General features: G+C 43.5%; 1 protein-coding gene across 1 annotated transcript; it reads left to right on the top strand.

Moving 5' to 3' along the window:
• Positions 1 to 26,549, top strand: SCPEP1 (serine carboxypeptidase 1). Its single transcript, XM_039885717.1, has 13 exons — positions 1 to 149; positions 2,447 to 2,595; positions 5,403 to 5,492; positions 8,920 to 9,075; positions 9,415 to 9,489; positions 13,105 to 13,177; positions 16,658 to 16,695; positions 17,190 to 17,318; positions 17,918 to 18,011; positions 18,945 to 19,058; positions 21,084 to 21,221; positions 22,286 to 22,449; positions 25,971 to 26,549. The coding sequence occupies exons 1-13, from the start codon at positions 74 to 76 to the stop codon at positions 26,031 to 26,033; spliced, it is 1,359 nt and encodes a 452-aa protein (XP_039741651.1). The 5' UTR covers positions 1 to 73; the 3' UTR covers positions 26,034 to 26,549.
• The last annotated feature ends 1,087 nt before the right edge of the window (positions 26,550 to 27,636 follow it).

The raw sequence follows: 27,636 nt of genomic DNA on the forward strand, positions 1-27,636 counted from the left end.
GCCCCGCCCGCCGCCGTCACGTGGCGGGGTCCGGGGTCCAGCCTGTAGCTGATGCTGCAGCGCCGTATTCGTCATGGAGCTGGCGCCGCGAAACTGTCGGTTTCCGCCGCCGTTGCTGCTGCTGCTGCTGCTTCTGGGCCTGAGCACTGGTAAGTTCCGGCAAAAGATGTATCAGTGACCGGTGCCTCCTTCTCTCTCCAGGGATGAGAGTCTGTTAAGTGAGTTTGTGCTTTTTAAAGCAAATCTCTTTTCCCTTGTGTCTACCTCGCATAATTATATTGCTTTTGAACTTCACAGTTTTGTTTTGCTTTATTTTTAATACAAAGTGCATTTTCTGCCTTTTCTAGCTCTGGGTGGTCTGGTGCTCCTTTTTTCCCTAGGTAGAAGCAGTTGTGCAAAATGTATGATTTGGAGAAATTGCTGATCGATGAGGTTTACACGGTCTTAAGATGACCTCCCATTTCCTGCCATCTTTGGCTGCCAAATGGGCTTATGAGTTCCTCATATTTTGAGCTGAAACATGCGGCCCAAAAGACTCTGAAAAATCCTACCATGAATGGGATGTTCCATTGAAAGAAAGCCTTTTTCTCTCCACTTGATCAGAACAGACAAGATGTCTCCCCTCACCGAGGTCCTTCTTAGCAAAAACAAATTCATGTTTAATTGGATGACTTGCAAATTGATTTTCAGTTCTTTATTTCAGCAAAATGTCTACTGGTCTGAATCAAGTACTGAGAATTCGAACTGGCCACAAACTTGCCTTGTGATCTTAGGCGGGTTGATTAACTGCTGTTTTCTCTTGTGCAAAATGGGGAACATCTGGCCCTCCAGTTTGTGTCTGGGAAATGTTGTCAAATATTTGCCCCCCAAATTTTAACAGTGGTCACTGCCAGGGAATGGAGGAGTGCCAGGGGTTAGGTCAAAAAGGTCCCAAGCCTTATGTGTCATTTTCGAGTGGACTGAACTCTTGCGTTACTTGTATATTGAATCTTACAGACACATCTGTAATAATCTAGCCGTTGTGTTTTTCTCTTCAAGCTACTTTTTGGTGTTCTTAATCTTTGTCCTTATCAGTTACAAACAGCATTGTCTCCTCATCTACTCCCTTCTCTTCTTCTTGAGACCAGTTTTTGTTCTTTTACTTGCTGCAGGCACTTGAGGTTTATGAAAGGAGGAAGTAGAAAGCAGAAAACTCCAGTCACTAAGGATCAACCCTAAATCACCTTTTAACATTGGCCTTCTTTTCCCACAGAGTGGTATTTTAAAAAGAGATACTGTAACTTGAAACTCATTACTTTAGCAAAGGTGACATAGAAAATGTATTTAACCTGCCCTTTCCTGATACATATTTTGTAGGTGCTAGAAAAGTTAATTAAGGAAATTGGAGTTTGGGGATTAAAAGAGAAACACACACACACAGCTTCTTTTTTTTTTTTTCCCAAATTGCCTTCCACAAAAGTTGTACCGGTGTGCATTCTTGCCAGCAGTGCTGGATACAGAGAATATTTTGAGGGCTCCTTGATGGAGGAGGGTTGGGGGGATGGCAAAAAAGGGCAAAGGGATTAAGAAAGAGGAATAGATAGTTACAAAATAGACATGGAGATATAAAAGTGTAGCATAGGGAAAATAGTTAACGATGTTGTAATAAATATGTAAAAGGGAAGAGGGGTAGTAGATTTAGTGGAGTGATCACTTTGTGAGTTATATAGATCTCTAATCACTATGCTGTACAACTGAAACTAATATATTATTGTATGCCAACTATAATTGAAAACTCATTGAATTGTGCAATGTAAATACAAGCAACTAATTGTATATTCCAATAAAGCTAGAGAGAAAAAAAAACAATTTCTTTATAATTGTTTCCTCATCCAAAGGTCAGAAAAGCATTCAACTATATTTTCATATTTTTAATACTTAAATTTTAAAATTGAAATACTTGACCCACTTCAAATTTATTTTGGTTTATAGTATTGAGAGAGGACTTACATTTCTATTTTTTTCCCTTCAAAAAAGTTAACGGTTGCCCCAGCATAATACAGTGAATAATCTTGGCCCCAGTAATTTGTGATGCTTCTTTAATCATATATTAAATAAGATATAAAACCCAGCATGTTTCATTTTGAGATTTTTCTCTTCTCAAAAATGTAAATCTTTCTCTTTTTTAAAATAGAATTGTAAAAGTGTGTCATACTAATTGTTAAAAATCCAACCTTACAGGAAGAAGGTGTAGAGGAAAAAGTGGAAGTCTCCTATTAAGTTTGGTTTATTTTTTTTTTATAACTGAGATTTTTTTCCCCCTTATTTTCACAATATCTTGGAGTGAGTAAATTGCCTAAAATATAAACAAATCATCTCTAGCCTAGCATGGCCATCTCTATTGGGCTTGGAATTTACCTGGATGTTACATATTCTTCAGGAAAATCAAATTTTGCTACTCTTTCAGGAGCCATTGTCAACTGGCCCACAGAGGAGGGCAAGGAAGTATGGGATTATGTGACTGTCCGGAAGGATGCCCACATGTTCTGGTGGCTCTATTATGCCACCAACCCCTGCAAGAACTTCTCAGAACTGCCTCTGGTTATGTGGCTTCAGGTAAAAGTGGCTTTGCTGCCTGGCCAGGTTTGAGGCCAGGTTTTCCCCACTTAACATTTTGCTTGCTCCTAAGGGCTCACAGCTCTGACAGCAGTGGTAAAGGGCTGGTCCAGTCCAGCAGCCAGCCAGGCGTCTCTTAGGCGTGGGGGTTCAGCATCTCTTTTGAGGCAGGCAAAGGCAGTGTGTATACCAAGGAGGCCAAATCAGAGTGAGGGGTTCTAGCCTTTTGCTGTTTTGTTGTTGTGGTTGTTGTTTGTTTGCTTTTTGTTTGTTGAATCCAGGCAGTGACAGGAACCTTTACCTGAAGTTCCTGAAGACATTATTTGACTGTATGCTTACAGAAAATGTTTTGGAAGGTTCCAAAGCAAAGACTGAAGTACCCTGACCAGCCCTTCCTCTCCCTCTCTTCCCAGTCCTTCCCTAGACCCTAAGTTCTTGCCTCCAGAAAAACTGATCTTTTGAAAGGATCAGCATCTTGTATCTTAGTATTAAATGTTGGGCCCTGTCCTTCTCCCTAGATGTGTTTGCATTTTGATCTTGGGTTCCGCTTGTAGGAGGAAGGCATGGAAGGGTAAAAAGGTATTTGGAGGCAGGCAGAGGATCCTTCCTTGCATTCCTAAAATATCTGGGCAGAGATGGTCCACACCCACTTGGAAGACCAATCTCTAGGGAGGGATTGAGGAGCATGGTCTTGCTTCAGCCTCTGGAGATTGTTGACCTGGCCCAGCTGGGGCTCCAGGTTTGCTCATCAGTAAATAGGGCGCCCTGGTACTCACTTGGCATGGGATGTAGGTGTCACTTCCTGCAAAAATGTCAGTATTCATAAGCAGACTCTCTGAACCCCAGGCTTTGCCTCCGCATGCCCAGTCCATGCGGACTTTCTGGTGAGATAGAGGGAAGGTGAGCAGTTTGCCAGGAGGGGCCTCTCAGGATTATCAGGGCAGCTGCTTTGATGAGCTAAAAGTGAGATGCAGCCAAGGGTGAAGATATGAAAATGCCTCAGAAGAAGAACCCATACACATAGTCAGGGAACTTCTGTCCGCCCTGGGCAGCAAGGTTCTTGGGGAAAGCCCTGCAGTGGATAAGCCCAGGCCTGCCAGTGGGACACCTGGGTTCTCGATGCCACTTAGAAGTATGGCAAGACATTTCCCTTTTCTGGGCATTGGCTTTCTGGAGATTTTGCTATAACTTTTTATTAGTTAGCCGAACTTTTCCAGCCCCATGTGAAAGCCAAAGCAGAAGAAAGCAGAAGTGCTGAGACCTCTTGGTCACATGCTGCCCTCAGGTGCTATTTGGAGTTTTAGGAATACAGTTTGAAAACTACTGAATTCTAGAAGTTGCAGACCTTCTTTTTAGTTGATTGCAGAGCAGGATGGTTGTTTTATTTGAGTAAGTTGCCAACGTTTAAAAATCAGATGTAGCAACTTGGGGCCTGAACTCACTATCCCAAAGCTGAGTGGTGCTGGTCCCTTTCAGACAGGTCAGGGACTATAGGACAGAGGGGCGTCCTTCGCTGGCACCTGATTCCTCTACGGTGCATGGTCCAGTTTGTGACCTTTGATTAGGATAACTCTTTGAGCTGAGATGCTATTTCAAGGTTTTCAACTGGCCAACTAACCTGTTCTTCATTTCCCCAGAGGCCCAACGTAGAAGAAAAAAAGATTATGATTAAGGAAGAAATAATTACTACTTTAATTCAAAGGAGCTCTGTTTTAACAGCCTCCCGAGGAAACAAACACACTGACTTCTCTGGGCAAGTCTTTGAGAATCCAGGTCACGTGGCTGAGTAGAGTAGTGAGCTATTTTAGTTACACTTTCAAGCCATTTCAGCATGTTATTTGGCTCACTGACACATTTACCATATTTCAGAGTCACTAGATTGTCCCCAGCCATGACAGCACCCCATCCCAAAGTTCTAGAGAGAAAAAGATTGTGTAGTAGGTTGTTCTCAAATAGAACAGAATTATCCTCCAGCCAGCTTCTTGTTGCCCTTGGCTGGGAGTGGGGTGGTCATCTGCTGCCACAAATCGGAGTGGGGAAATGGGCAGTATCCTTTTATTGGAGGGCCTAGGCTTGTCTTCTCACCTCTGCTGATAATGCTGTCCTCATAGCCTGCTGGGCTCAGCAGGCCAACTAGGTTTTGTCCAGAAAAGCACTGGACCATCTTTTCCTCTGACCATCTCCTGAAGGACCTCCTCCCCTCTCAGCCGTCAGAACCCACAGAATCTCTTGCTTCTCACTTGTCCCTGGATGCTACAGTATCCAGTGCTGCCTGCCCTGGGACTTCTGCATTTGCTACATTGTATCCAGGGATCGACTTAAACTATTCCTCATTCTGGGTCCCTTGTTACTTAAGGACTCTGAGGAGAGTCTCTCACCTTCTGAAGAGAGAGTGGTGTGGTGGAGAGCCACAAGTCCCCAGATCCAGTCCTGGCAGAGCCCCTAATTTCCACATCCCTTCCCTGGGCCTATTGCTTATCTTTGAGGGAAGGGTGGGACAAGATGTTTTGAAGGTCCGTGAGCCCCACGGCAGGCCAGGGTTCAAGTTTGTAGAATCAGAAGTAGGAAAGTTCCCTCTGGGGGCTCTTAGCCCAGGTCTATTCCTTTCAGAAAGACTTCAGCAGTTGCCAGGGGGCTCAGTTAGTGCGGAAGTCCCTGGTTCACCAGATAAATTGTGCCTTAGTGCAGGGTTAAGGCTGCCATCACTAAATCGTAAATCACTTATAGTGAATATGGCCGTCATAATGACTCAGATTTAAACTTAACATTTTCTCTGGATTGATTTTTGTTTCTTTTCTATTCCACAGGGTGGTCCAGGTGGATCCAGCACTGGATTTGGAAACTTTGAGGAGATTGGGCCCCTTGACAGTGATCTCAAACCACGGAGAACCACCTGGGTACGGTGAGGGTGGCCCCTCCGAGGCTGAGCCCCGCTACGCTTTGCTTTTCCCCCGCGGTCTCTCTTGCCTTTGGTGCCCTTTATCTCCACTTGTCTGCAGAAACCTACTCTCGCGGACACCTTGTCACTACCCACATTTTAGCTGTCTGTGCACCTTGACCCCCTGTGGCCACAACCGCTCATCCTTTCCCTTCTCTCCTCCCTTCCTTCTCGACTTCTTCAAGACTTCAAGCCCCTTGTCCTCCGCCCTTTTGATGTCTCTCTGGTGTCTGTCTCTACCCCTCTTCTCCATTCCTAGCCGCGCTTTCTCCCCTAACCCCTCTCCGGTCAGCACCCGTACCCAGCACCCACCCGCTGGCCCCCTTTTCCCTTCTCCCTCTACAGCCCTGCCACATCCAACCTTGGGTCGGTTCCATCCTACTTGCTTGGCCCCTGCCCCTAGGCTGCCAAAGACTAGAGGGCAAAACCACGCTGTCAATAAGGTGGAGCTGTTGCGGGCTTTGCTCCAGGCTCGTGGCCACGCTTTGCTCCCCGCCTGACAGCAGTGCTGTGTCTGTTCTCCACTGTCCTCGGGGCTCCTGTTCCGGCCTTCCTCGCTCATTGGAAGCTAACCTGCCTCCCTGCCTCACCGAGAAAACAGAAGCCATCACTCATCCTCGCCGATAAATGTGTTTACCTTTCCGCCCCGCTTACTATCTTCCTGCACGTCTCAAAACAACAAGTGAGGCTCCTCCCTGCTGAGGTCACTTTCCCCAAGACCGCTTCAGCGGCTAGTACCGTCTTTATATCTCTACGTCCTTTCTAGTCTGTCTTTTCCCTGGGGGTGCAAATATACACAGGTCTTTCCCAACTGAAAAACAAATTCTCCTTCAACTACACGAGTCTCTCCAGCTACTACTCCCCTTTCTTACAAGAATGATTTGTATTTCCTGTTGCTGACATTCACCCAGAGCCAATCATCCTGAGTGCTGCAGCATTGATCCTGAGAGCCGGGGGCTAAAGGTGGACGACAGTGGGTGCTAGACAACCTAGCGCATTAACCCTCGGGTGCAGTGCATGTATTATTTTATCTGTGGCCAAGACAAGTTTGGGAAGCACTGCTCTAAATCACTGCAGTCACTCCCTATCACTCGATTAAAGCTCTTATCCCCGAGAGTATGCTGGCTTCCCAATTCTAAGTCCTTTGGGTCCTTCTTGGCGTTTATTTTCATTGGACTTCTTTGCAGCACTGTTGGCCATACCCGTGTCTTAGATGTTGCTATTTCCCAGCACTCTGTCCTTGGTAACTCTCACTTCTCTGTGTTTTTCGGGCAGCCCCGTCTTCCCAAACTCCTCTAATGACAATGTAGAAGGTATTGACTCCCCAGTCAGTATCTCTAGCTGAGGACTTTCTCTTTTGCCCCAGAACTATTTCGCTACTTGCCTCTTGGATATCTCCATGTGGATATCCCTCATGCATATTTGACAAACCGTGTGCATTATTCTGTGTCCTATACCAGATCCTCTATTCTCCAGCAAAACCAGCCAACTTCCTGGTTCCCCTGTCATGGTAAATGGTACCTCCATCCACTCAGGTGCCCGAGGTGCCTGACCAGAAACCAGAGAACCACCCTCATCTTTCCCTGCTTCCCACCTACCTCATCCAATCACTCTTACCTAAAAACGAATTCTGAAAAACAGCCTTATTGAAATATGATTCATATACTATACAATGGACCCGTTTAAAGTGTACAATTCAATGGCTTTTAGTATATTTAGTTTTACAATCAATTTCAGAACATTCTCATTACCCTTCCTCCCTAAAAACGTCATACCCCTTAGCCATTACCCTCCAAACCTTCCTCAGGCAACCGCTAATCTACCTTCTGTCTATGTAGATTTGCCTATTTGGGACATTTTATAACAATGGAATCATACAATATGTGGCCTTTGGTATTTCACTTAGCATAATGTTCACTAGGTTCATCCAGGTAGCACTTTTTATATCCAGGTAGCACTCCATTCCTTTTTAAGGCTGAGTAATATTCCATTGTATGGATCTACCACATTTTGTGTATTCATTCATCTGCTGATGGACGCTCGGATTGTTTCTGCCTTTTTGCTATTGTGAATAGTGCAGGGAACATATGGTGTACATGTATTTGAGCTCTTATATACAATTTTGGGGGAGTATATACCTGAGTGGAATTGCTGGGTCATATGGTAGTGCTATGTTTAATACTCAAATGTTAATATTCTTCATTCCTTTTCTATCCCCACTAGTGGCTGCTTTCAAAACGTCCCCCACCTCCATCCACTTTCCACATGCTGCTTGAGTGAAATGCTCCAATGCAAGTCACTCCTCAGTTTAACATCTTTCAGTTACCCCAAAAGATCAGATCCAGATTCTGGGGCATAAGCTGGCATCTGCTTAACCTCCAGCCACGTCTCCCAACATCTATCCATGTGCATTCTACCTTCAGGCCTTTGCAAGGGCAGTTTCCTTGGCTCAAACTTCATTCCTTCGGCCACCCATTCACACCAAGCTCATCGTATTCACATGTACTATTCTTTGAGACAATGCAGGATTACCTCTTCCTTAAGGTCACCTCAAATCCTTTGATTCTCTTGTCTGTCTCCATACCGGTCTTCCTTAAGTGCATTTTACTTACTCTTGCCTTAAGGTCTTTGCACTTGCTGTTCCTTCAGCCTGGAACATTCCTGTGCTTACTTCCGACTGAAGTATCACTTTTCATTTCCAGTAGCAGAGTGCCCCACTGGCTTGTCCCCAAGCCTCCCAGAACTAAGAGGGTAATATGACTGGGGCAGGAGCCTGAATGAGGAGTGAGGAGACCCGGATCTTAGTCCTGATGCTGCCGTTACATGTCCAACTTTGTGACCTGGACAAATCCTGGGCCCTTTCTGGGCTTTCATTTCCTGATTAGTAAAGGATCTGGCTGGATTGTGTCATCACTAAAGATCCTTCTAGATGTAAAATTCTCTAACTCTAAGCCTCTTTGGAGAAAGTATTAGAATAAATTCTTTTCTTGTGTTCAGGGAAGCCAGGCCAATGTAGAAACTGAATTCGTCTTGAAGAAAACTGACGTGCAGTATTCAGATCTTGGATGTACTCTCACCGCTCAGATTGACACTGCATGGTTCTACCTGCACTAACATATTACATTTAGTACATCTGTACCAGGTGGAAAGTGATGGCTTAGATGCTCTAATCCCCACATATATGTTCATCTTTCCTTCTTGCCTTTTCTTTTGTTTGCTGAAGTAGTCTTTGTTCCTGTCCCTTATTTTTAAAATCCCTTTCGGCAACAGGATCATAAGCACATGGATATCCTCACGTGTGGTTTTTGTTGAGCTCATACAAGATGATCAAAAGATAATTGGTGACTGACTGACCATAACATTTGATTTTCCTCTGTGGAATATAGCTCCAGTCTGCGAGTCTCCTGTTTGTGGATAACCCTGTGGGCACTGGGTTCAGTTATGTGGACAAGGATGACGCATATGCCAAAGACCTTGCTACTGTGGCATCAGACATGATGGTTCTCCTGAAGACCTTTTTTGATTGCCACAAAGAATTCCAGGTGAGCAAAGACTCAGGGATAGCTAAGCAAGGAGCTAGCAGTAGTAACACTGCATCCACCAGAATAACTTCTATAAGAGTTCAGTGGCCAGCTGATTTCAGAGAAAACTTTTTACTCCCAAGATTAGGTTGTGGACTTTTGTTTATGTCATTTAAGTGGTTCTTGGCTTGAAAGAATAACTGGGAGCTAGTATTCCAATCAGACATAATAATCAGATATGGGGAGGAGAAAAGACAAAGAACAGCAGATTTACCTGGCCATTACATGCAGTAGAAATTTGAAATTAATTTGTGTGGCATTCAGGATATTTAGTTCTTTGTAAATTCCTTTTCTTGCTAGACGATTCCATTCTACATTTTCTCAGAGTCCTACGGAGGAAAAATGGCTGCTGGCATTGCTCTAGAACTCCATAAGGTAAGAAGAAAGATGACTTTGTTGTTTGGGTTTCAAACAGAAACTGATTATGTTACTTTTTATACTCACTTGATATTGACTATACTTTGCATAGGGCCTTAAACATGTAGAGTAAGAGCAAGTCTATAGTAATAAGCATGAAAAGTTTCAAAAAGAACAGTGAAGGTTACCCTACCAGATATCAAATAAGGTATAAAGCTACAGTGAGTAATAAGATGGCATTTCACATCATTGGGAGAACAGATAGAATATTTAATTAATGGTATGGAGACAAATGGCTATCACTTTGGAAAATGAAAAAGTTGAATTCTTGCCTTGCATGAAATATCAATTCTAGATAAATTAAAAATCTAAACATAAAAATCAAAAGTATAAAAGAACCTGAATATATAGGAAAAAATGTTTATAATCTTGGGTAGGAAAGCTTTCTTTTATAAGATGAAACACCCAAAAGCCAAAAAGAGTAAGTTTGACATATTTAGACCACACACAAATTTAAAACTTCTTAGAGTTCCGTTAACAATTTCAAAAGATATAAATAGATATCCTTTGAAATTATATATACTATACATATACAAATATATATATACAAATGTATGATAGAAAAAAGTATTAACATCAATAAATTAATAAAAATTGGACAATATCCTAGTAGAAAATTAGCAAAAAATATGGAGAAGCTATTTATAGAAGACATGCAGTCTGTGAACATATGAAAAATGTTCAATATTTATTAGTCATTCAAATATATAAAATTTGAAAATATTTAAAAGATTGGTAACACCCAGTTTTGGTAAGAAGTGAGGAAAATAAGTACTCTCATGCACTTTTGGTAGAAATGGAAATTGGTAAATCATTTTAAAAGGGCAATTTGGCAGTATCTATCAATTTGTAAAGCGTATATGACTTTTGACCCAATAATTTCACTTTCAGGAATCTGTCCTATGGGAATACTTATACATATGTGTGTGTCAGAGGATGTTTATAATGTTCATAAATTGAAAACGTTACTTATAATGTTCATAAATTGAAAACGCTCGATGGCTATTCCTAAAGGATTCCTTAAATAAAATAGGTGTATCTTTCCACGACGGAACACTTTGCACCCATCAGAAAAATGGATAGGTCGATATATGTGCACATGTGTATATATATATGCTTGCAAAAGCAAAGCAAGGGGTTGGAAGGATACATAGCACGTTAACTGTGGTTAACTAGTGAGTGAGAGGGTGTAAGTGGGGCCAAGGTGAAAGGTTTTCCACATTTTCTCTTTCTGTGTTTAAATTTTTTACAGTGAGCTTGTATAGGTTTTCTTTTTTTAATATTTATTAATTCTTATGTTAAAAATGAACTTTTAAATAAGCAGCATGTGTGCACAATAGAAAATTAGAAAATGCGGCAAGCACAAATTGAAAAATTAAAATCTTACCTTCTCACCAGAGATTGCCACTGTTAACACCTTGGTGTATAACCTTCGAATCTTGTTCTGTACTTTTATGAATAAATAATTGTTTAGCCAATATGAGATCATGTTATACATAATGTTTACAGTGTGCTTTCTTCAATCGCTAGCACTCATCTTCCCATTTCAGTAAACTTTCATCTCAAATATTCAGGCTTCTTTGATGATCCCAACATGTCCTTTATAGTCGATTTGTCTAATTCCTAATCCAGATCCTTGAATTACATCTGGCTGTGATGTCCCCAAAGTCTGTTTTCATCTAGCACAGTCCCTTTTTTTGTAAAGAAACCAGACTATTTACCTTGCAGAATGTCCCATTTTCTGGGTTTGTCTGGTAACATCTTCATGGTGTTATTTATGTTTGTTCCTCTCTTTACTGTGTTTTCCACAAAATTGGAGGTTATGTCTAAAGGCCTTATGCATTCAAGGTAAAAGTGTTGGATAGAATATATCATAATAGGTCAGGTTTCAGGAAACTATGGCTCATAAGTCAAATCTTAGCCTACCACCTGTTTGTCCATGATCCATGAGCTAAGACTGGTTTTTACATTTTCAAGTAGCGGTGGAGGTGGTGGTGGTGGTGGGGATTAAAAGAAGAATTAAAAGAAGAATGACATATGAATATTAAAGAAATCCCAGATTTCAATGTCCACAAAGTTTTATAACAACTCTCATTTATTTACATATTGCCTCTGGCTGCTTTAGTAACACAGTGGCAAGCTTGCATAATTGCAACAGACCATTTGGTCTACAAAGCATAAAATGTTTACTATCTGGCCCTTCATAGAAAAAAACTGCCAACCTCTAATATAGGTAATGTTGTGCACATCACTTTGCTTCCAATTAGAAGGCACATAATGTCTAAACCTAGTCTGTTCCCTCCATTGAACTCCTATGCCCTCCCCCTGGAGAAAAAGTTATTTGAGTGGTGTTATTTTCACACCTTATGGATGTCCAGTTCTTAATCCGTCTTTCACCTAATGGCTTCACCATCAATTTTTAATTCTCACATAAGTCAGTGATTTCATTAGTGGTTTCGAAATGATGTTTTTCCTCTATCGTTTTGCTCACATCTATTAGCGGATATTCTTCTATAACATGGAATTTTTCCCTCATCGTCTGGAACTATTGAGTTAACTTGATATAAGTTCCTAATGGAAAAGCCAGATAAATGCATAATTCTTTCTTTTTAATTATCAGTGTTCAAAGTCAAGATAGATCTCTGAATAGCTATACATTCACATAATTCAAAATTCAAAAAATGCGAAAGGTACATTGTAACAAGTCTCTCTTGCCTCTGTCCCCCTACCCTAAGGGAACCTCTGTTATTAGTTTCTTCTGTATCTTTTTACAGGCATGAAATAGTGATATTTACAGGCATGAAATAGTGATATTTCATGCCTGTAAAAGTCAATTCATATATATTATTTTTCCCATTTTTATACAAATGATAGTATATATTACATACTATTCTATATGTCTCTTTTTAAATTTAACAGTATATCTTGGAGGTCTTTTCATATCAGGCCATAAAAAGCATTCTCATTGTTTTTTTAAGTTGTATCATGTACTGGTAGAAATCACCATAATTCATTTAGACCATCCTATGATATTCAGATTATTTCTAATTTTCTATGACTATATTACTGTTAAATGAAAAAAAGGAACAGAGGGACATGAGCTCCTAGTCCTAAGACATGATCGCATCCTTGAGGACCTCCTGAGGAGTCCTCCCAGCCCTTCAGTGACTGTGGAGTGGACAGTGAGGATTGTACCCAAGGAGCTTGCTGAGCACCTTGAGAAATCGGACCTTGGGGCGGGGGGAGGGGTGGCAGTGTCCCTTCTAACAAAGATAGGGGTTGCACCAGACACATCCTGCCCACACCTTTGTGAAAACAGTAGAGAGAAACTCAGCAGTCCTACTCTTTGCAAATAGCAGGAAAGCTACACTTTGCAAATGGCAGGAAAGAGTTACTCTTGCTCTCTGGTTGGTATCTGAGGTCTTCAGAGACCCCCGGGAATCATGGGAAAGGTGGGCAGTTTTCTGTGCTCAGGAAAGGCAGTGTATAAAGGCTGGGCTCCCTCCTACCCAGGAAGGGATGGAGGCCCTGGGTCTCCTTGACAAGGATGTTTCTTGGCTCCTCCCCTTTCAGGCCATTCAGCAAGGGAGCATCAAGTGCAACTTTTCTGGGGTTGCTTTGGGTGACTCCTGGATCTCCCCTGTTGGTAAGTACAGAATTTTCAGATATTTCTCTCCTTCCTTTTCCCATCCTTCTCTGGGACTTTGAGCTATGTTATCCTGATCAAAGAACAAGGCAATGGAATTTTCTGGGTCCTTGGAGAAGTTAACACTGAAAGTTTTTGCCCCTGGGCCATCCAAGATATTTGGGGATGAGAACTCATTTACACAGCACCTACCTTGGGCTACTATGAGCCCACCCGAATTCTCTTATTTGATTTTCATAACAAAAGAATCAAATTTTACAGTCGAATACATTCTAAAGACTCACAGAGGTGATAGAATTTACCCTCTGACATACAGAATGAATGAGCTGGTCAGCATTCAAACCCAAGTCTGTCTGTCGTCTTGTCCTCTCCACCACCCGGATGCTAGCATGAGCATTTGGGATGAAATTCCCATCTGTTGCTCATGTCGATGACGAGACAGGGTTACCATCAGGTCCTGCAACTCTAGAGGTTCACAGTTTCATAATCTGAGCACCCTTGTTGGGAGTACAGATACAAGTTGTTTACGTTGCAGACATCCGGGGTGTGGTTTCAGATATCTGAAATAGTCATCTTGGTGGGGTTAACTCTAACACCGGATTCTAAATCTCAGCACTATTGACATTTTGACTCATGTAATCCTTTGTTGTGGGGTGCTGTCCTATGCATTGTAGAATGTTGGCAGCATCTCTGCCCTTGAGATGCCAGTATTTCCATACCAGGATGACAACCAAAAATATCTCAAGACATTACCAAATGCCCTCCAGGGGATGATATCACCCCCAGCTGAGAACTACTGCTCTGACCTAACAAAAGGTGACCTTTCCCAGAGAAAAGCAAACTGTAAAGTTAGAAATCAGAAGTGCAGTTGGCTGTGGAGGAAGGAAGGGGAATAAGCTGGAATGTGGGACGTGAGGGAACTTTCCAGGCTCTCTGTGCTTTATAGCTTGATTGAAGTGATCATTATATGGGTATAAATGTATTTATCAAAACTCTTCTAATCTACTTTTATGACTTGCGATGTGTGATTATGCCTCAGTTTTTAAAAATACAATTTGTAAAAAGTAATATTTCCCCCCTACAAGAGAGGGATTTGGCTTGTTACCGAGCCAGGTTCCCTAATGATTTCAGGATATGCTGCTGCTACTTGGATGGTTGTTTCTTGCCCTCATTCTTGGCATCTCCAGGGTAGGACTGAAATGGCATAACTGAGAGCTCTGAGTCATCATTGAGAGAAGGGGTGCTACTTGTTTGTCCTTCCTGGATGGACTTCCTAGGACATCGTAAAGCTGCAGATGGCTTGATCAGAGGCGTGAGGATCCAGCAGGTTTCTAGCTAGATGCCTCACTCGGAATTATAGCACTGGCCTTCACACTTCCTCCTGGGGCCTCATCACAGGTTCATAACAACAATAAGCACTTTGCATGTGTTAACTTCATTTACTCTTACAACAGCTCTATGGGATGGGTGTCGTGATTGTCCCGATTTTAGAGATGGTGTAACTGAGACTCAGAGGTTAAGCAGTTTTTTTAGAGTCACACAGCCAAAGCCAGGACTCACATCCGGGCAGCAGGCATGGAAATCCATGCACTTAACCATTATACTACACTGCCTCCAGAAGACCAGTAAGTTTAAGCTCATGACTTTGTATATGCTATTCATCTGGTCCAAATCTTTTTCACTTTACCATGACCCACTTCCCCTGTGAATCGTCCTACCTAGATCTCACTCTCTCCTTCCAGATCCACTTTAAGTATCACTCCTCCATCCCAGAAGTACTCCCTCTTCGAGGGAGAAATGCTGTTAATTTTCATGAACGATTATAATTTCTTGCTAGGTAGTAGGTATAGTGTTAGGTGCGAGGAAAGATATACAGACATGTTCCATGTCTTCTAGAAAATCTACACAGTTCAATATGGTAGCCATAGCCACATGTGACTATTTAAATTTAAATTAAAATGCGATAAAGTTTTCAATCTTTCAGTTGCATGCTCCACATTTCAAGTGCCCAGTCATCACATGTGGCTACTGACTATTGTTTTGGACCACACAGATATAGAACATTTCCATCATTGCAGAAAGTTCTTTCAGTCATCTCAGGTCTACGTCAGAGGTCGGTAGCCTACGACCTACAGGTCAAGTCTACCTTGCCATGCAGCTTTGGTAAATAAGTTTTTTATTGGGGCACAGTCACGCCCATTTATTTGCATATTGTTCAGAGGCTGCAATGAAGTTGAGTAGTTGCGACAGAGACTGGCTGGCCTGCAAAGCCAAGAATATTATTTATCCCTTTACAGAGAAAAGTTTGTCAATCCCTGGTCTAGAGCAAGCAGGGAACGGGATTCATTGGAGAACTGCAGACAATTCTGTATTTCCAGAAACTAAAGCATTGGCTTACAGGTTAACTGGAGAGGTAAAAGGGTAACTAGGTCCAAGAGGGCCTGGTATGCCTGCATTTCTCAGGGTGTACTCGAGAATACCAGTACAATGAAGTGCTATACAAAGGGCTCCATGGTCAAATAAGTTTTGGAAGTGCCGAACACTAGCCTGGCCTCCTCGGGGTTTTACAGGCACATCAGAGGCTCTGAGAAGTCCTGCAGTAAAGAACGTGTCATATTTTGCATAACCCCAAAGATATTTCACCAAAGCATTTTTTTTTCCTTTAAATACCTCATATCCTGTAGAACTGAGGCTATTTGAAATACTTCGAGATGCTTGGCTTTACCTCTGAAGGCTTTTAAGCAGAGGACTGATATATTCAGATATACTTTAAAACTTGTGATCCTTGTTCCTTCGTTGGCTGGCACATTTCTCAATGGCACTAGCCTAACCTAGCGTCGTGGTATTGTGAACTTGCCTAAACCTAGCCCAACTGTTCTCTTTGAGGGAAGGCATTATCTTACACATATTTATGTCTTATAAAGCTCCTGACTGGCTTCAAGCCTTTAGTAAATTCTCAATATATTTGTGGAATAAAATTGATTGGCAGTATAGCCACAGACACTTGAATTACATAATCATTAGTGTTCTTCCTTAATTAGCTCCTTGGCAGAAGCTAGTGTCCCCAATTTGGAGGAGCAAGCAGGAAGCAGAGCAGAAATGTGAGGGCGGGGAAGTATTTTAAGCTGTCAAAAAGCCTCGAAGTCTGCAGATAAGAGCCTCTGCTGCGCAAGCACAGCCTGCCTGGGGAGATGCCACCACTGGCTGTGGCTCACTTACTGGGCCAATATCAGGCCAAATTAACACACCATTAGCTCTGAGTCAACATACGGGCCCCCACACCCTCATCCCACCTCTCAGCCACTGAGATATCAGCTTGTTTCCCGCATAGCAACTGGTGAGTGAAGGAGCCTTCCAGTCTAAAGCTACTGGGTTTCTTGCCTCTGTCTCTTTCTGCTTTGGGAGGGAGGCCAGTTAGGTTTTTCTTTGGGAGGACAGAGCCATGACAGACTTATTTTGTGTCTATGTGGTTTCCTTTAGATTCAGTGCTCTCCTGGGGACCATACCTGTACAGCGTGGTAAGTATGTGGGACCTCACCTCTGCACCCCTCTGTGGTCAGCAATCCAGCTGACCTCTTCTAGCTCTGTCCTCAGGAAGGACAGAGCTAGCTGAGTGACACAGTTGACACTGCTCCTTATGGACTCTTGTTCCATGTCAAGTTGGAGACCCTAAGCAACAGCTGGCCTCAGGACAAATTTAAAGAAACATCAGCATAGTTAGCCCATTTCTCTAGGTACAAAAAACAGTTTTTTAAATCCCCCTCCCCAACATTTTGTTAGAAAAAATTTCAAATATGCAGAAAAGTTGAAAGATCTCTGTGAACACCCACATATCCACCATCTAGACTGTTAATATTTCTTTCATGATAAATATGTGACTTGTAATAAGATGCTTTTGTATATAAATTCCCCTTTCTGCTTCTCATTCTTTCTGTTAGCCATCCCTAACTGTAGCAATGCCAGATTTGTGTTTCTAAGCAAAGCGGGCCTTTGTTCTTGGTTTGCATTCCAGTCTCTTCTTGATGACCAAGGTCTGGCAGAGGTGTCTCAGGTTGCAGAGGAAGTCTTGGATGCTGTAAATAAGGGGCTCTACAAAGAGGCCACCCAGCTGTGGGGGCAAGCAGAAGTTATCATTGAACAGGTAATGGGGCATGCTCAGAGGCCAGCCCAGTTGGTTGGCTTTTTCCCACGGATGATGGGCCCCTGGTTGGTGGTGTCAGGATCGGGGGCGTCTATCCTGAGACTCCCCCAATACCATACTAAATGATAAATCTGACCGGTCTGAGCAGTGACGGGGTCAGAAAGCCACCCAGGCCTGCTAGACTTGCTTGTTCCTTGACTGAATATGGATTCTATTAGGAACAGTATACCTTGTAAAGGCACGTGTTTGTTTTCCTGGCAAGCAGCATTCTGCCCGTAGTGAGCCAGAGGGAAAAATGCACTGGCTGAGGACCCAGGTGTGTGGGACCCTCTGCAGCTCTTTGTTCCTGTAAACACACGGGCCTGTGATTTTCTCCTGTAGCATCTGAGCTCCACTCATGTGATCTGCTCACTACCCCCAGGAGACAGGCTTGTCACAGCTGGTCTCTGAGCCTGCAGAGCTGATTTTCTTTCTGGTCTGTGCAGATTTACAAAGATAAAGCTGTTCTTGGATAAAATGGAGGGCCGAGTGTCTTTCTGTTTTGCAACTTTGATAATGGACAAATAACACAAACAGCCAAATATTCTTCTATATTTCAGAACACAGATGGGGTAAACTTCTATAACATCCTAACTAAAAATGCTCCCATGTCGCCAATGAAATCGAGCCTGGAATTCACCCAGAGCCACCTAGGTAAGTGAACCTTGAAATTGCCAAACCATATATCAGCCCGTGTGAGATGAAACCAATTTCTTTTAAAAGCTTAATTTTATTTATTTTTGTACTAAAAGTATAGTTGACATACAATATTGTTAGTTTCAGTTATATAACACAGTGATTCAACATTTGTGTACCTTACAAAGTGATCACCACAATAAGTCTAGTAACCATGTCACTGGATTAAAAAGCTTTATTGATGTATAACTTACATACAAGAAAATTCACCCATTTTAAGGGTATACTTCGATGGTTTTTAACACATTCACAGAGTTGTATAATCATCACCACAATCCAGTGCTAGAACATTTCTGTCAGCCCAGAAAGATCCCCACTTGTCTGTGCAGTTGATTTTCACGCCCTCTCCCAGCCCCAGGTGACACTGATCTGCTTCCTGTGTCCTTAGCTTTGCCTTTTCAGAAGATTTCATAGAAGCAGGTTGTCTTTGAAACATCTGGCTTCTTTCACGTAGCATAATGTTTCTGAAGTTTGAAAACCAGCTTCTGCGCACCAGATTACAATGCCAGTCCCCCTGCAGGCTGGACTCAATTGTCTTTCAGTCGACCCAGCTTTACTGCAGGTGTCAAACCCTGGCACCCTCTCTGTGGAAGAGGCATGTGAAGGTATCAGGAGTCCTCTAGATCCCACTTCTCAGCTGATTTTTTGAGGGTCATGCTGGATCTTCTCAGTGGCCCCCACAGTACATAAAATGCAGCAATTAAAACTAGTAAATCCCCTCCATTTTCAACGTGTTTCTGACGGTTTCCATCTGGGGTGAATCGAGGTGATGGTTCTCATTTCCCAGCCGAAAGCATCCCTCTTATGCACAGCCTCCCCAGCAGCTTGGGAAAGATGTCCTCTTGGTGTCACCTCTACTCCTTTGACTCACTGTGTACCAGTTTGTTTTAGGTCATCTTTACCATCGCCACGTGAGACACCTAAATCAAGACTCCTTAAGTCAGCTCATGAACGGTCCCATCAGAAAGAAGCTCGGAATTATTCCTGAGGATTGCTCCTGGGGAGGTAACACGTGACCTAATTAAGTGCCGTTTGTAGAGTTGGGAGGCGAAGAGAGGTGCAAATTCACAAGCCTCAATTTGTAGAATTAGGGTTTTGTTGGTGGCGATAGTACATTGCAGTTAGAACAGCATTATCTACATTTTACAGATGAGCAAACAAATATAAAGACATCAAAAAACATGCCAAATTTGGTTCAAAATGAGGGGTTGGTTGGGAGAGAATGGAAACGATTGGTTACGAGTGGATAACTGTTGAAGCCAGGTGTGGGTACATAAGGATCATCGTAATCTTCTCTTTACTTTTGTATGTGATTGAAGTTTCCCATAATAACAAATTGAGATTTAAAAAAGCCATGCCGAGGCCATAGGTAGTTGCAGGTTTGATCAGTTCTCTCTGGCTGGCTTCCCTAGGCTTCCTGATTGTGGATGTGGTCCAGGCGTCTACTGTATTCTGGCCTTAAGACCACAGTGAGGAAAGACTGGGGTCCTAAGATACTAAGGCCAGGTAGAAACTAGAAACTTTAGATAAATCCCCGTTTAGTCCTATAGAGAAGCCACGAGCAAATGGAACACCCGAGCTTCTGGAGGGGAAACGCTCCAAGCTGAAGAAGTTTTTGTATATGTCCAAGATACCCTGAAGTTATATGATCTGGAGGTCTTTCTAGGATGGCCCCTTGACAGATGCTGAGAGGCTAAGACTTGGCTCTGACCTTGGCTTCCTCAGGGGACACGGGCCATCCTCCAAAGACTCAGCCTAGACCTGGAGTCTTCATTTCTACCCTCACCCCTTAGAGTTTTCTAGAAATGAAGAAAAAAAAAAAGTTCATTAGATCAAATCAAAAAGAATGCAGTATCAGAGCTGCAAGGGATGAGAACAGCTTTGGGGAGCTGTCGTCGAGCCGAGAAGAAAAAGATGTGAACGTCACGGGAGGCCAGGTCCCACTCAAGCTCCTGAGAGCACGTGTTTTCAGCTCAGCTCCCTCATTTGATCTTTACGATGGTGTTTTCCAGTCCCAGCTTCTCTGGTGATAGCAACCCACCCTCCCTGCCCAGTGTGGCTGGACTGGCCAGGTGACTACATTTTTGCACATGATGACTAACAGAGAAAACTCTTTGGCTTCAGACATGTCTATGTATGGTCTGGAAAGATCAAAGTGTCCTTAGCTGGTACCCCCAGTGTCCTGCATTTCAGTTTGTAGTTAAGCTTACATACTTTGGAGTCAGTCAGGCTGTGTTCATATCCTAGCATGCCCCTGACTAGCTATTTCACCCTAGGCATGTTTCTTAGCCTGTCTGAGTCTCATTTTCTTTAACCATTGCATAAGTTAAGACTCCTTACCAACCACGGTAGGTGAGGAAGAAGACATGGGATGTTGCTTGTAAAGTGTTTACTTAGCACAGTGACTGGCAAATAAAAATAAATGGTAGCTGCTATTGTTCTTGTTGTTCAGCGTTATGATGGTGGTGACCATCAGGAATCCAGCAGATGCCGTACTGACCATCTCTTCTCTTGCCTGGGGGCCAGTCCTCCACATGGCTTTACTGAGGGCGAGCTCTGAATTGGTCTGGGTCTGATTTGGTCTATCACGAGGGTAGCCCCACTTGTTCAGAACTTAGAATTTGGCCCTGGGGTCACTCAGGAAAGGAGGAAGACGAATATTGACTCAAAAGTACAGGTTGTTCCCTCCAAGGACCAGCCTAACGAATATCTTCCAAGCCTCCCTTGTTTCCCTGGGCACTGGCCTTCTCTAGGTTTCAATTCCTCATTAAAAATGCCATCGCTCTAATCAGCAATGCACTTGAGTGAATCGAGCTCGTGTGCTGTTTGTACTTCCCCTCTGTATGACCTGCTGAGGGCACAGATATCCGGGCTGGTTGGGCCCTGTTGGTGAAGCATCCATGCGCGCAGTCTTTGTTAGGTGCCACACAGTGGTTACGTGTGACTGCCGGAGCCCAGGATGCTCTGGGCTGAAAGGGGCCTCTTGTTCTGGCAGAACCCAAGCTGCTACCTCTTCTTTCTCATGTGCAGGCCAGGCTAAGAATGTCTTCCTGAACATGGAGGGAGACTTCATGAAGCCCGTCATCAGCATTGTGGACGAGTTGCTGGAAGCCGGGGTCAACGTGACCGTGTATAATGGACAGCTTGATCTCATTGTGGACACCATGGGTAGGAGCCCACTCTGAGGAGCACGTGGAGGCAGTGTCATGGGTTGAGCTAAAAGGGAACTGGCCTGGGATATGTCAGTCTTGGGTTTGTGACATTGAAATGCCGGGAAGAAGGCTATTTCCTATTGTATCCATACACCCTTGACCTTGACTTTTTCAAAAGGGTAGGGCTGCCTAAGGCTGTGACCTCTCGGAGAAACCTGGGCCCATCCAGCTTTTGAGGCCTTTAAGTATAATTAAATACCCACCCCCACCATAAAAAGAAAAAAGAAGACATTTTTTGGCCATTGGACAAATGGACTATTTAATTGAGGGACAACCTTGTTTGGGGGAAGTGACCCAGTAGATGGTAAGCACTGTAAGGTGAATTAAGACTAACTGCCTCTGCCTGAAAAACAAACAAACAAAAAAAAAAACTAAACCCTAATGACTGTAAACCTGGGAACCCAGGGGAAATGGTCTCTATGGATTTGTGGGGTCCCTGTCACACTGGCCGTCACCATGGGCCCACTCCTGGTTTCATTACGGCCAGGTGGAGGCGCAGAGGCAGGTTCTTAGAATGGGCAGGCAATGAAGGCACATAGTCTGGTGGGTGCAGTGTGTCTCTCAGAGTCAGCAGGAATGAATATTTTTGTGACTTGTAAGCCGAGGGCACTAAGGACAACATGAGAACATTCTGCGTTTCTTCCATAAACTGCCTGGGTGGTCCCTGCTGCCGTCTTTGAACCCTGAGACTTCTCAGGCTCCCTTAGAGTTCTGTCACTTCCAGAGCTCCCTGCTTTCCTTCCTGCAGAGCATGTGACCGTGAGAGAGCCAGAGGCAGAGAGTAGTCAGGCTTCACAGCTGTTAGGTTTCTACCGGTCGGACTGGCTATCACTGGGGCCTTGCTAGAAATGCAGAATCTCAGGTGCCATCCAGACCTACCAAATCAGAGTTTGCATTTTTACAAGGTTGGGTTTTATGCACATTATACTTTGAGAGACGCCAAGTGATAGCACCTAGATTTTTGTTTCTACTCCACCTATTTGGTTAATGCCAGTCCCTCTTCTTTGTCCCTCTTGCCAGGTCAGGAGGCTTGGGTGCGGAAACTGAAGTGGACAGAACTGCCCAAATTCAATCAGCTGAAGTGGAAGCCCCTGTACAGTGAGGCTAAATCTTCCGAAACGTCTGCTTTTGTCAAACGCCATGAGAACCTGGCTTTCTACTGGATTCTCAGAGCTGGACACATGGTGAGAGAGAGTCAGCTTTTTTCCCCAGACTTTATATCTGAGAGAAGCCACCGGCAGTCGATTCTGTGCGGCGGCACTGCCTGGATTGGTCTTAAACAAAGTGCTTTGAGCTTGAGAGTGTTTCAAGTTCTCTAACAAGTTCTGCCATTTGCACTGCATTCCTTTGAGTCTAGAAATTCTCATTTAAAAAAGTAAATCCTTCTGAGAGAGTTAAGAGCTGGGCTTTCTGTCTTTTACTCTTTAGTTTAAATGAATTTAATGTTAACTCTCCTCTTAACACTTTGTCCTGAAGACATCATTTGTCCCAGGGGAATAAGGGAGAAATCGTCTTGACATTTTCAGGGAGTGAAAACCAAAGCCTGGTACTCTGTAAAACCGAGTCGCCAGTGCACGGTACGTGGCGGGGAAGGTAGGTGCCTTCTTGCAGTGGTGGCTGCAGAATCTGTTTGGAAGAAGCTTTGTATACAAAGGTGGATGGTGAGGCTGTCACACTACTGCACTTGCAAAGTGAGCCCACCATTTTCCTTTAGGCTGTATGTTGGTTACGTGGCTTTCTGTGGGCCAAAGAAGAGGCTGGAGGCCTGAAGATACTGTACACGCACACACATGTGAAGGCATACGCACTCACTTGCCAAGGAGCCAAGGGGAGGCATGCCGAGAGGCAGAAGTGCCCGAGTGCTTCCCTCATGGCCATGCTTTGGTCCCGTCACTTACACACTAGGTCACTCTTCTTCACAGGATTGTGGTTTCCTGTGCGGCATTAGTTGAGAGGGGCATTAAGGTGCCCTCTGGCCTGCCCTCCCCCCTTGGCTCCAGTGTGCCCAGGGCAGAATCTCTGTAGAGAAAGGGCTGAGGGACAGCCATCTGGCTGGAATGTGGGCCTAGGAGTCTGGTCTTCAAGCTCTGTAGGCACAGCAAGCACATAGTGTGTTGACTCGGATGGCTGAGGATGTGTTGAGAGATTTGTGGCGGGGAGTCCCCTTCCCACAAGCTGCTCCTCAAGGGCAGTAGTGGTTTCCAATGGGTCAGTTTTGCCCCCGGGGTGCTTTGGCAATGTCTGGAGACATTTTTGGTTGTCACATTTTAGAGGAGGGTACAACTGGTATCTAGTGGGTAGAGGCCAGGAACCCTGCTGGACATCCCTCTGTACAGGACAGCCCCCACAACAAAGAACTGTACAGCCCCAAATGTCAGTGGTGTCAAGGTTGAAAAATCCTGATACAGAGGACAGAGAGCTGAGGTATCTGGTAGACTTGGTCTCATAGTATTTATTAAGTATCTGACCACAGACAACATATTCTTAAATCTCTGACCCTTAGTTTGTTCTTAAAAATGTCCCAGAAGCGAAGATACCAAAAGCTTTAAGAAAAACCGAAGTTTCCCTGTGCTTTCCTTTATTCGTTGAACAAACTTTTGAGTGTCTTGTGACTGCTCGTCCCCGTGCCAGGTATACTGGAAGTTCACAGGTGGATGGTGCACCGCTTCTCTCCTCAGGGTGCTCACAGGCCAGGGGGGCAGACAGGCAAAGAGACTCTAATGATGTGGAATGAGAAATGCTAAGGTAGGGGTTGGCCCAGGGAAGGGGGCCGGACCCAGGCCTGGGGGTCTGGAAGACCGGCCCCTCGACGATGGGCAGGAGTTAACTAGATAAAGAGGGAAGGGTGTGCAAGCAAGGACAGCAGCATGTGCGGGTCCAGAGGGGTCTTTAGACAACTGAGGCCTCGGGAAGGACCCCAGGGAAAGACGAGGCCAGGGAGGGAGACTTTGCACAGCACCTTAAGGACCTCAGGCCTATCCTGAAAACAATGGGGTACCGTTGAGAGGTTTTAAGCAAAGGAGTGAAATTGCTAGATTTGTATAAGAAATGACATTCTAGAAGCAGAGGGCATGGGACAAAAGTGGGGCAGAGAGCCCATCTAAGAGGATTTTATGGCAACCCAGAAGGGAGAGAAGTGCAGGAATTTGATAAGTTGTCAGAAGGGAGAATTGGCAGGACTTGGTAACTGTTTACCCATAGAAAAGCCAGGTGGGATATCCTTAAGGCAACTGAATATATGCATATAGGTGAATCTGGAGTCAAATATTTGTCCTTGAGAGACAGATTTAGGAGTCAAATGTGGAAAAGGCCAGTCAGGGTACACCGGTATTTAAGAGATATGAGACAAAAGAAGCACCCACAAATGACACTTGAGAAAGAAGTGGCCAGAAAAGTAGGAAGGAGACCAGGGACATGTGGCATCCCCAAAGCAGAAAGGAGCCAGTGATGTCAAATGCTGCTGACAACTCAGGTGAAGGACTGAAGTGTAAGCAATGACTTGGGTGCACTGATATTGTCGGTAATGTGGCAAGCATTTTCAGTGAATGGCAGGCTCAAAAGCCAGCATGGAAAGGTTGGGGCAAATGAATGAAGCAGTGAGGGAGAAGAGACAACTTCCTTTAAGAAACCAGAAGGAAGTCGTAGCCCAACCTTTTCAGAAACTTGATCTGAACAGAAAATGAACAAGGCAGCAAGACGCGGGGTTACAAGGGTACTTTGTCATGGCTCTGAGTATCTGAGTACCTTCAGCATTGAGCTCATTGTATCTTAGAACACGATGCTATTTATTAGTAGAGCGTGGTCCCTGCAGAGACAGGTAGGAGGAGAAGGAAAAAGGAGCTAACCATTCGCCCACTTGCTTGCAGCCCATTTCCTCTTGGTTTGTTACAGAAAGAACAAAAGATCAGTTGGGGGCAGGCTTAAAATAGCTCTTGGAGACTGTTATTAAATCATCCCCCAACCACTTCCCTTTTGGTTGATTAAATGTCATTTTGGTAAACCCCACCCACCACGCCTTGCTTGGCAGGACGGTCAGGGACAGTCGTGTGCCGTAGAGAATTGTGGAGCCATGGAATTTCAGAACCTGGAGCCATTTGCTCTCTCCCTAGTCTTCTTAGAGTAGAAACTAGGGCTTCTGCCCCTTCCCCTTTTGATGGTGGTGGGAAGGAGAATTTTTACAGGAATTATTCAAAAACTTAAAAACAAAACAAAGTTGAATAACAATACAAAAATGGGGATGCCATCCAAACAAAGGGCCTTGTTTGTTTGTATTTGTTTACAGCTTTTTTGTTAGGTTCCCTGTCTGGCTGTCTTTCTCTGCCATTCTCAGTATTGGGGTCTCCTAAGCAGAGAATCCTGTAAAGTATTTAGAATTTTCCCTCTTCCTTGAATAGGCTGGGTCCTAGTACCATAATAGGCATAACCCTTATAAAGAAATCAACAGATCAGCCCCAAATGGAGAAGGTTCTTTCCTAAACCCCAACTTCTCCAGTCCCCTGCCACTCAACAGAAGAGCTTTTGTCCCTCACGGTGGTCATTTCACAAAAACGACCCTCTCTTTAAGGGCTGCACCCCGGTGCAGCTGTGCTCCCAGGCTGATGTCACAGAGCAGGCACTCTTCTGGGAGTGAGGTTTCAGGACGTCACCCCTGAACCCAGCCCCAGGAACAGGCAAGAGCACTAACTCGGATATTGCTTGGTTCTAGGTTCCTTCTGACCAAGGGGACATAGCTCTGAAGATGATGCGACTGGTGACTCAGCAAGAATAGGATGGACTGGGCTGGAGGTGAGCCACTTGGCCTCAGGGCACAGAAGCTGAAGCGAACACCCTGAAGCTATAGGAAGTACCATTCTCTCCTTGAATCTGACTTGGGCTATGGTCTTGAAGGTTCCTGCTAGCTACCGCAGAGAACAAACTCACTGCTTCTGTGACAACTTGGAAATTATTTCTGCTTCTGAAAAAAAAATCTAAGATTTTTTTAAATGGCTTTGTTTAATCAAAATGAAGGTATTGAACTATGCTAAGTTTTTTTATTTCAAAAGTAAATTATGTGATTTATAGAAAAAAGATACAAACAAAGAACAAAATAAACACACATATACTTCTCGGGAATATGCACTGCTATCTAGTGTACATCTTTGACAATCGTTTTTTGCTATATATACATATATATTTTTTGCAAAAATGGAATCATTACTATTATTTTACTGCCTTCTTTGTTTACATATCAGTATGTCCGAAACACCTTTTTATGTCAATAAATGTTCTTCTATAACATTTTTAATGGCTGCTGAGAATTCCATTTTATGGATGTACTATAATTTATGTACCAAATCTGGGAAAATTGGAAAGCCACATGCAAAAGAATGAAACTAGACTGCTATCACCATACAACAAAATTAACTTAAACTGGATCAAAGACCTAAATTTGAGACCTGAAACAATAAATCGCATAGAAGAAAACACAGGTACTAAACTCATGGACCTTGGATTTAGGGAAGATGTTATGAATTCAACCTCAAAGGCAAGGAAAGTAAAAGCAAGAATAAATGAATGGGACTATATCAAACTAAAGAAAAGCTTCTGCACAGCAAAAGAAACCACCAACAAGACAAAGAGGCAACCAACTGGTTGGGAGAAGATATTTGCAAGCAACACTTCTGATAAGGGGCTAATCTCCAAAATATACAAAGAACTCATAGAACTCAACAACAATAACAACAACAAAACAATCCAATTAAAGAATGGGCAGAGGACCTGAGCAGACACTTCTCTCAAGAAGATATCCAAACAGCCAACAGACATATGAAAAGACACTCAACTTCACTAGCTATTAGGGAAATGCATGTCAAAACCACAAAGAGATACCACCTCACACCTGTTAGAATGGCTCTCATCAGCAGGACAAGTAATAACAAGTGTTGGAGAGGTTGTGGGGGAAAAGGAACCCTCATACACTGCTGGTGGGAATGTAAATTGCTACAGCCACTATGGAAAACAGTGCAGAGGTTCCTCAAAAAATTAAGAATAGAATTACCATATGACCTTCTGGGTATCTACCCCACCAAATGTGAAAACATTTATTCATAAAGATATATGCACCCCGATGTTCATTGCAGCATTATTCACAGTGGCCCAGATATGGAAACAACCAAAGTGTCCATAAATAAATGATTAGATAAAGAAGGTGTGGTGCGTATATACAATAGAATACTACTCAGCCATAAGAAAGGATGAAATGCTGCTGCCTCTTGCGGCCACATGGATGGATCTTGAGATAATCATGCTAAATGAAATATGTCAGGAAAAGTTGAGAACCATATGATTTCACTCATATAAAACAAAGCAATAAACGAACAAGACAGACTCAT

This window comes from Pteropus medius, unplaced genomic scaffold, assembly GCF_902729225.1.
Source record: "Pteropus medius unplaced genomic scaffold, Ma_sr-lr_union100, whole genome shotgun sequence".
Lineage (NCBI taxonomy): Eukaryota > Metazoa > Chordata > Mammalia > Chiroptera > Pteropodidae > Pteropus > Pteropus medius.

Excerpts from the sequence above, each read along its gene's own strand:
- SCPEP1 (XM_039885717.1), top strand. The coding sequence starts at position 74 with ATGGAGCTGGCGCCGCGAAACTGTCGGTTTCCGCCGCCGTTGCTGCTG. Across the intron at positions 16,696-17,189 it reads GACCATACCTGTACAGCGTG|TCTCTTCTTGATGACCAAGG; the intron begins GTAAGTATGTGG and ends TTTGCATTCCAG. Across the intron at positions 17,319-17,917 it reads CAGAAGTTATCATTGAACAG|AACACAGATGGGGTAAACTT; the intron begins GTAATGGGGCAT and ends TCTATATTTCAG.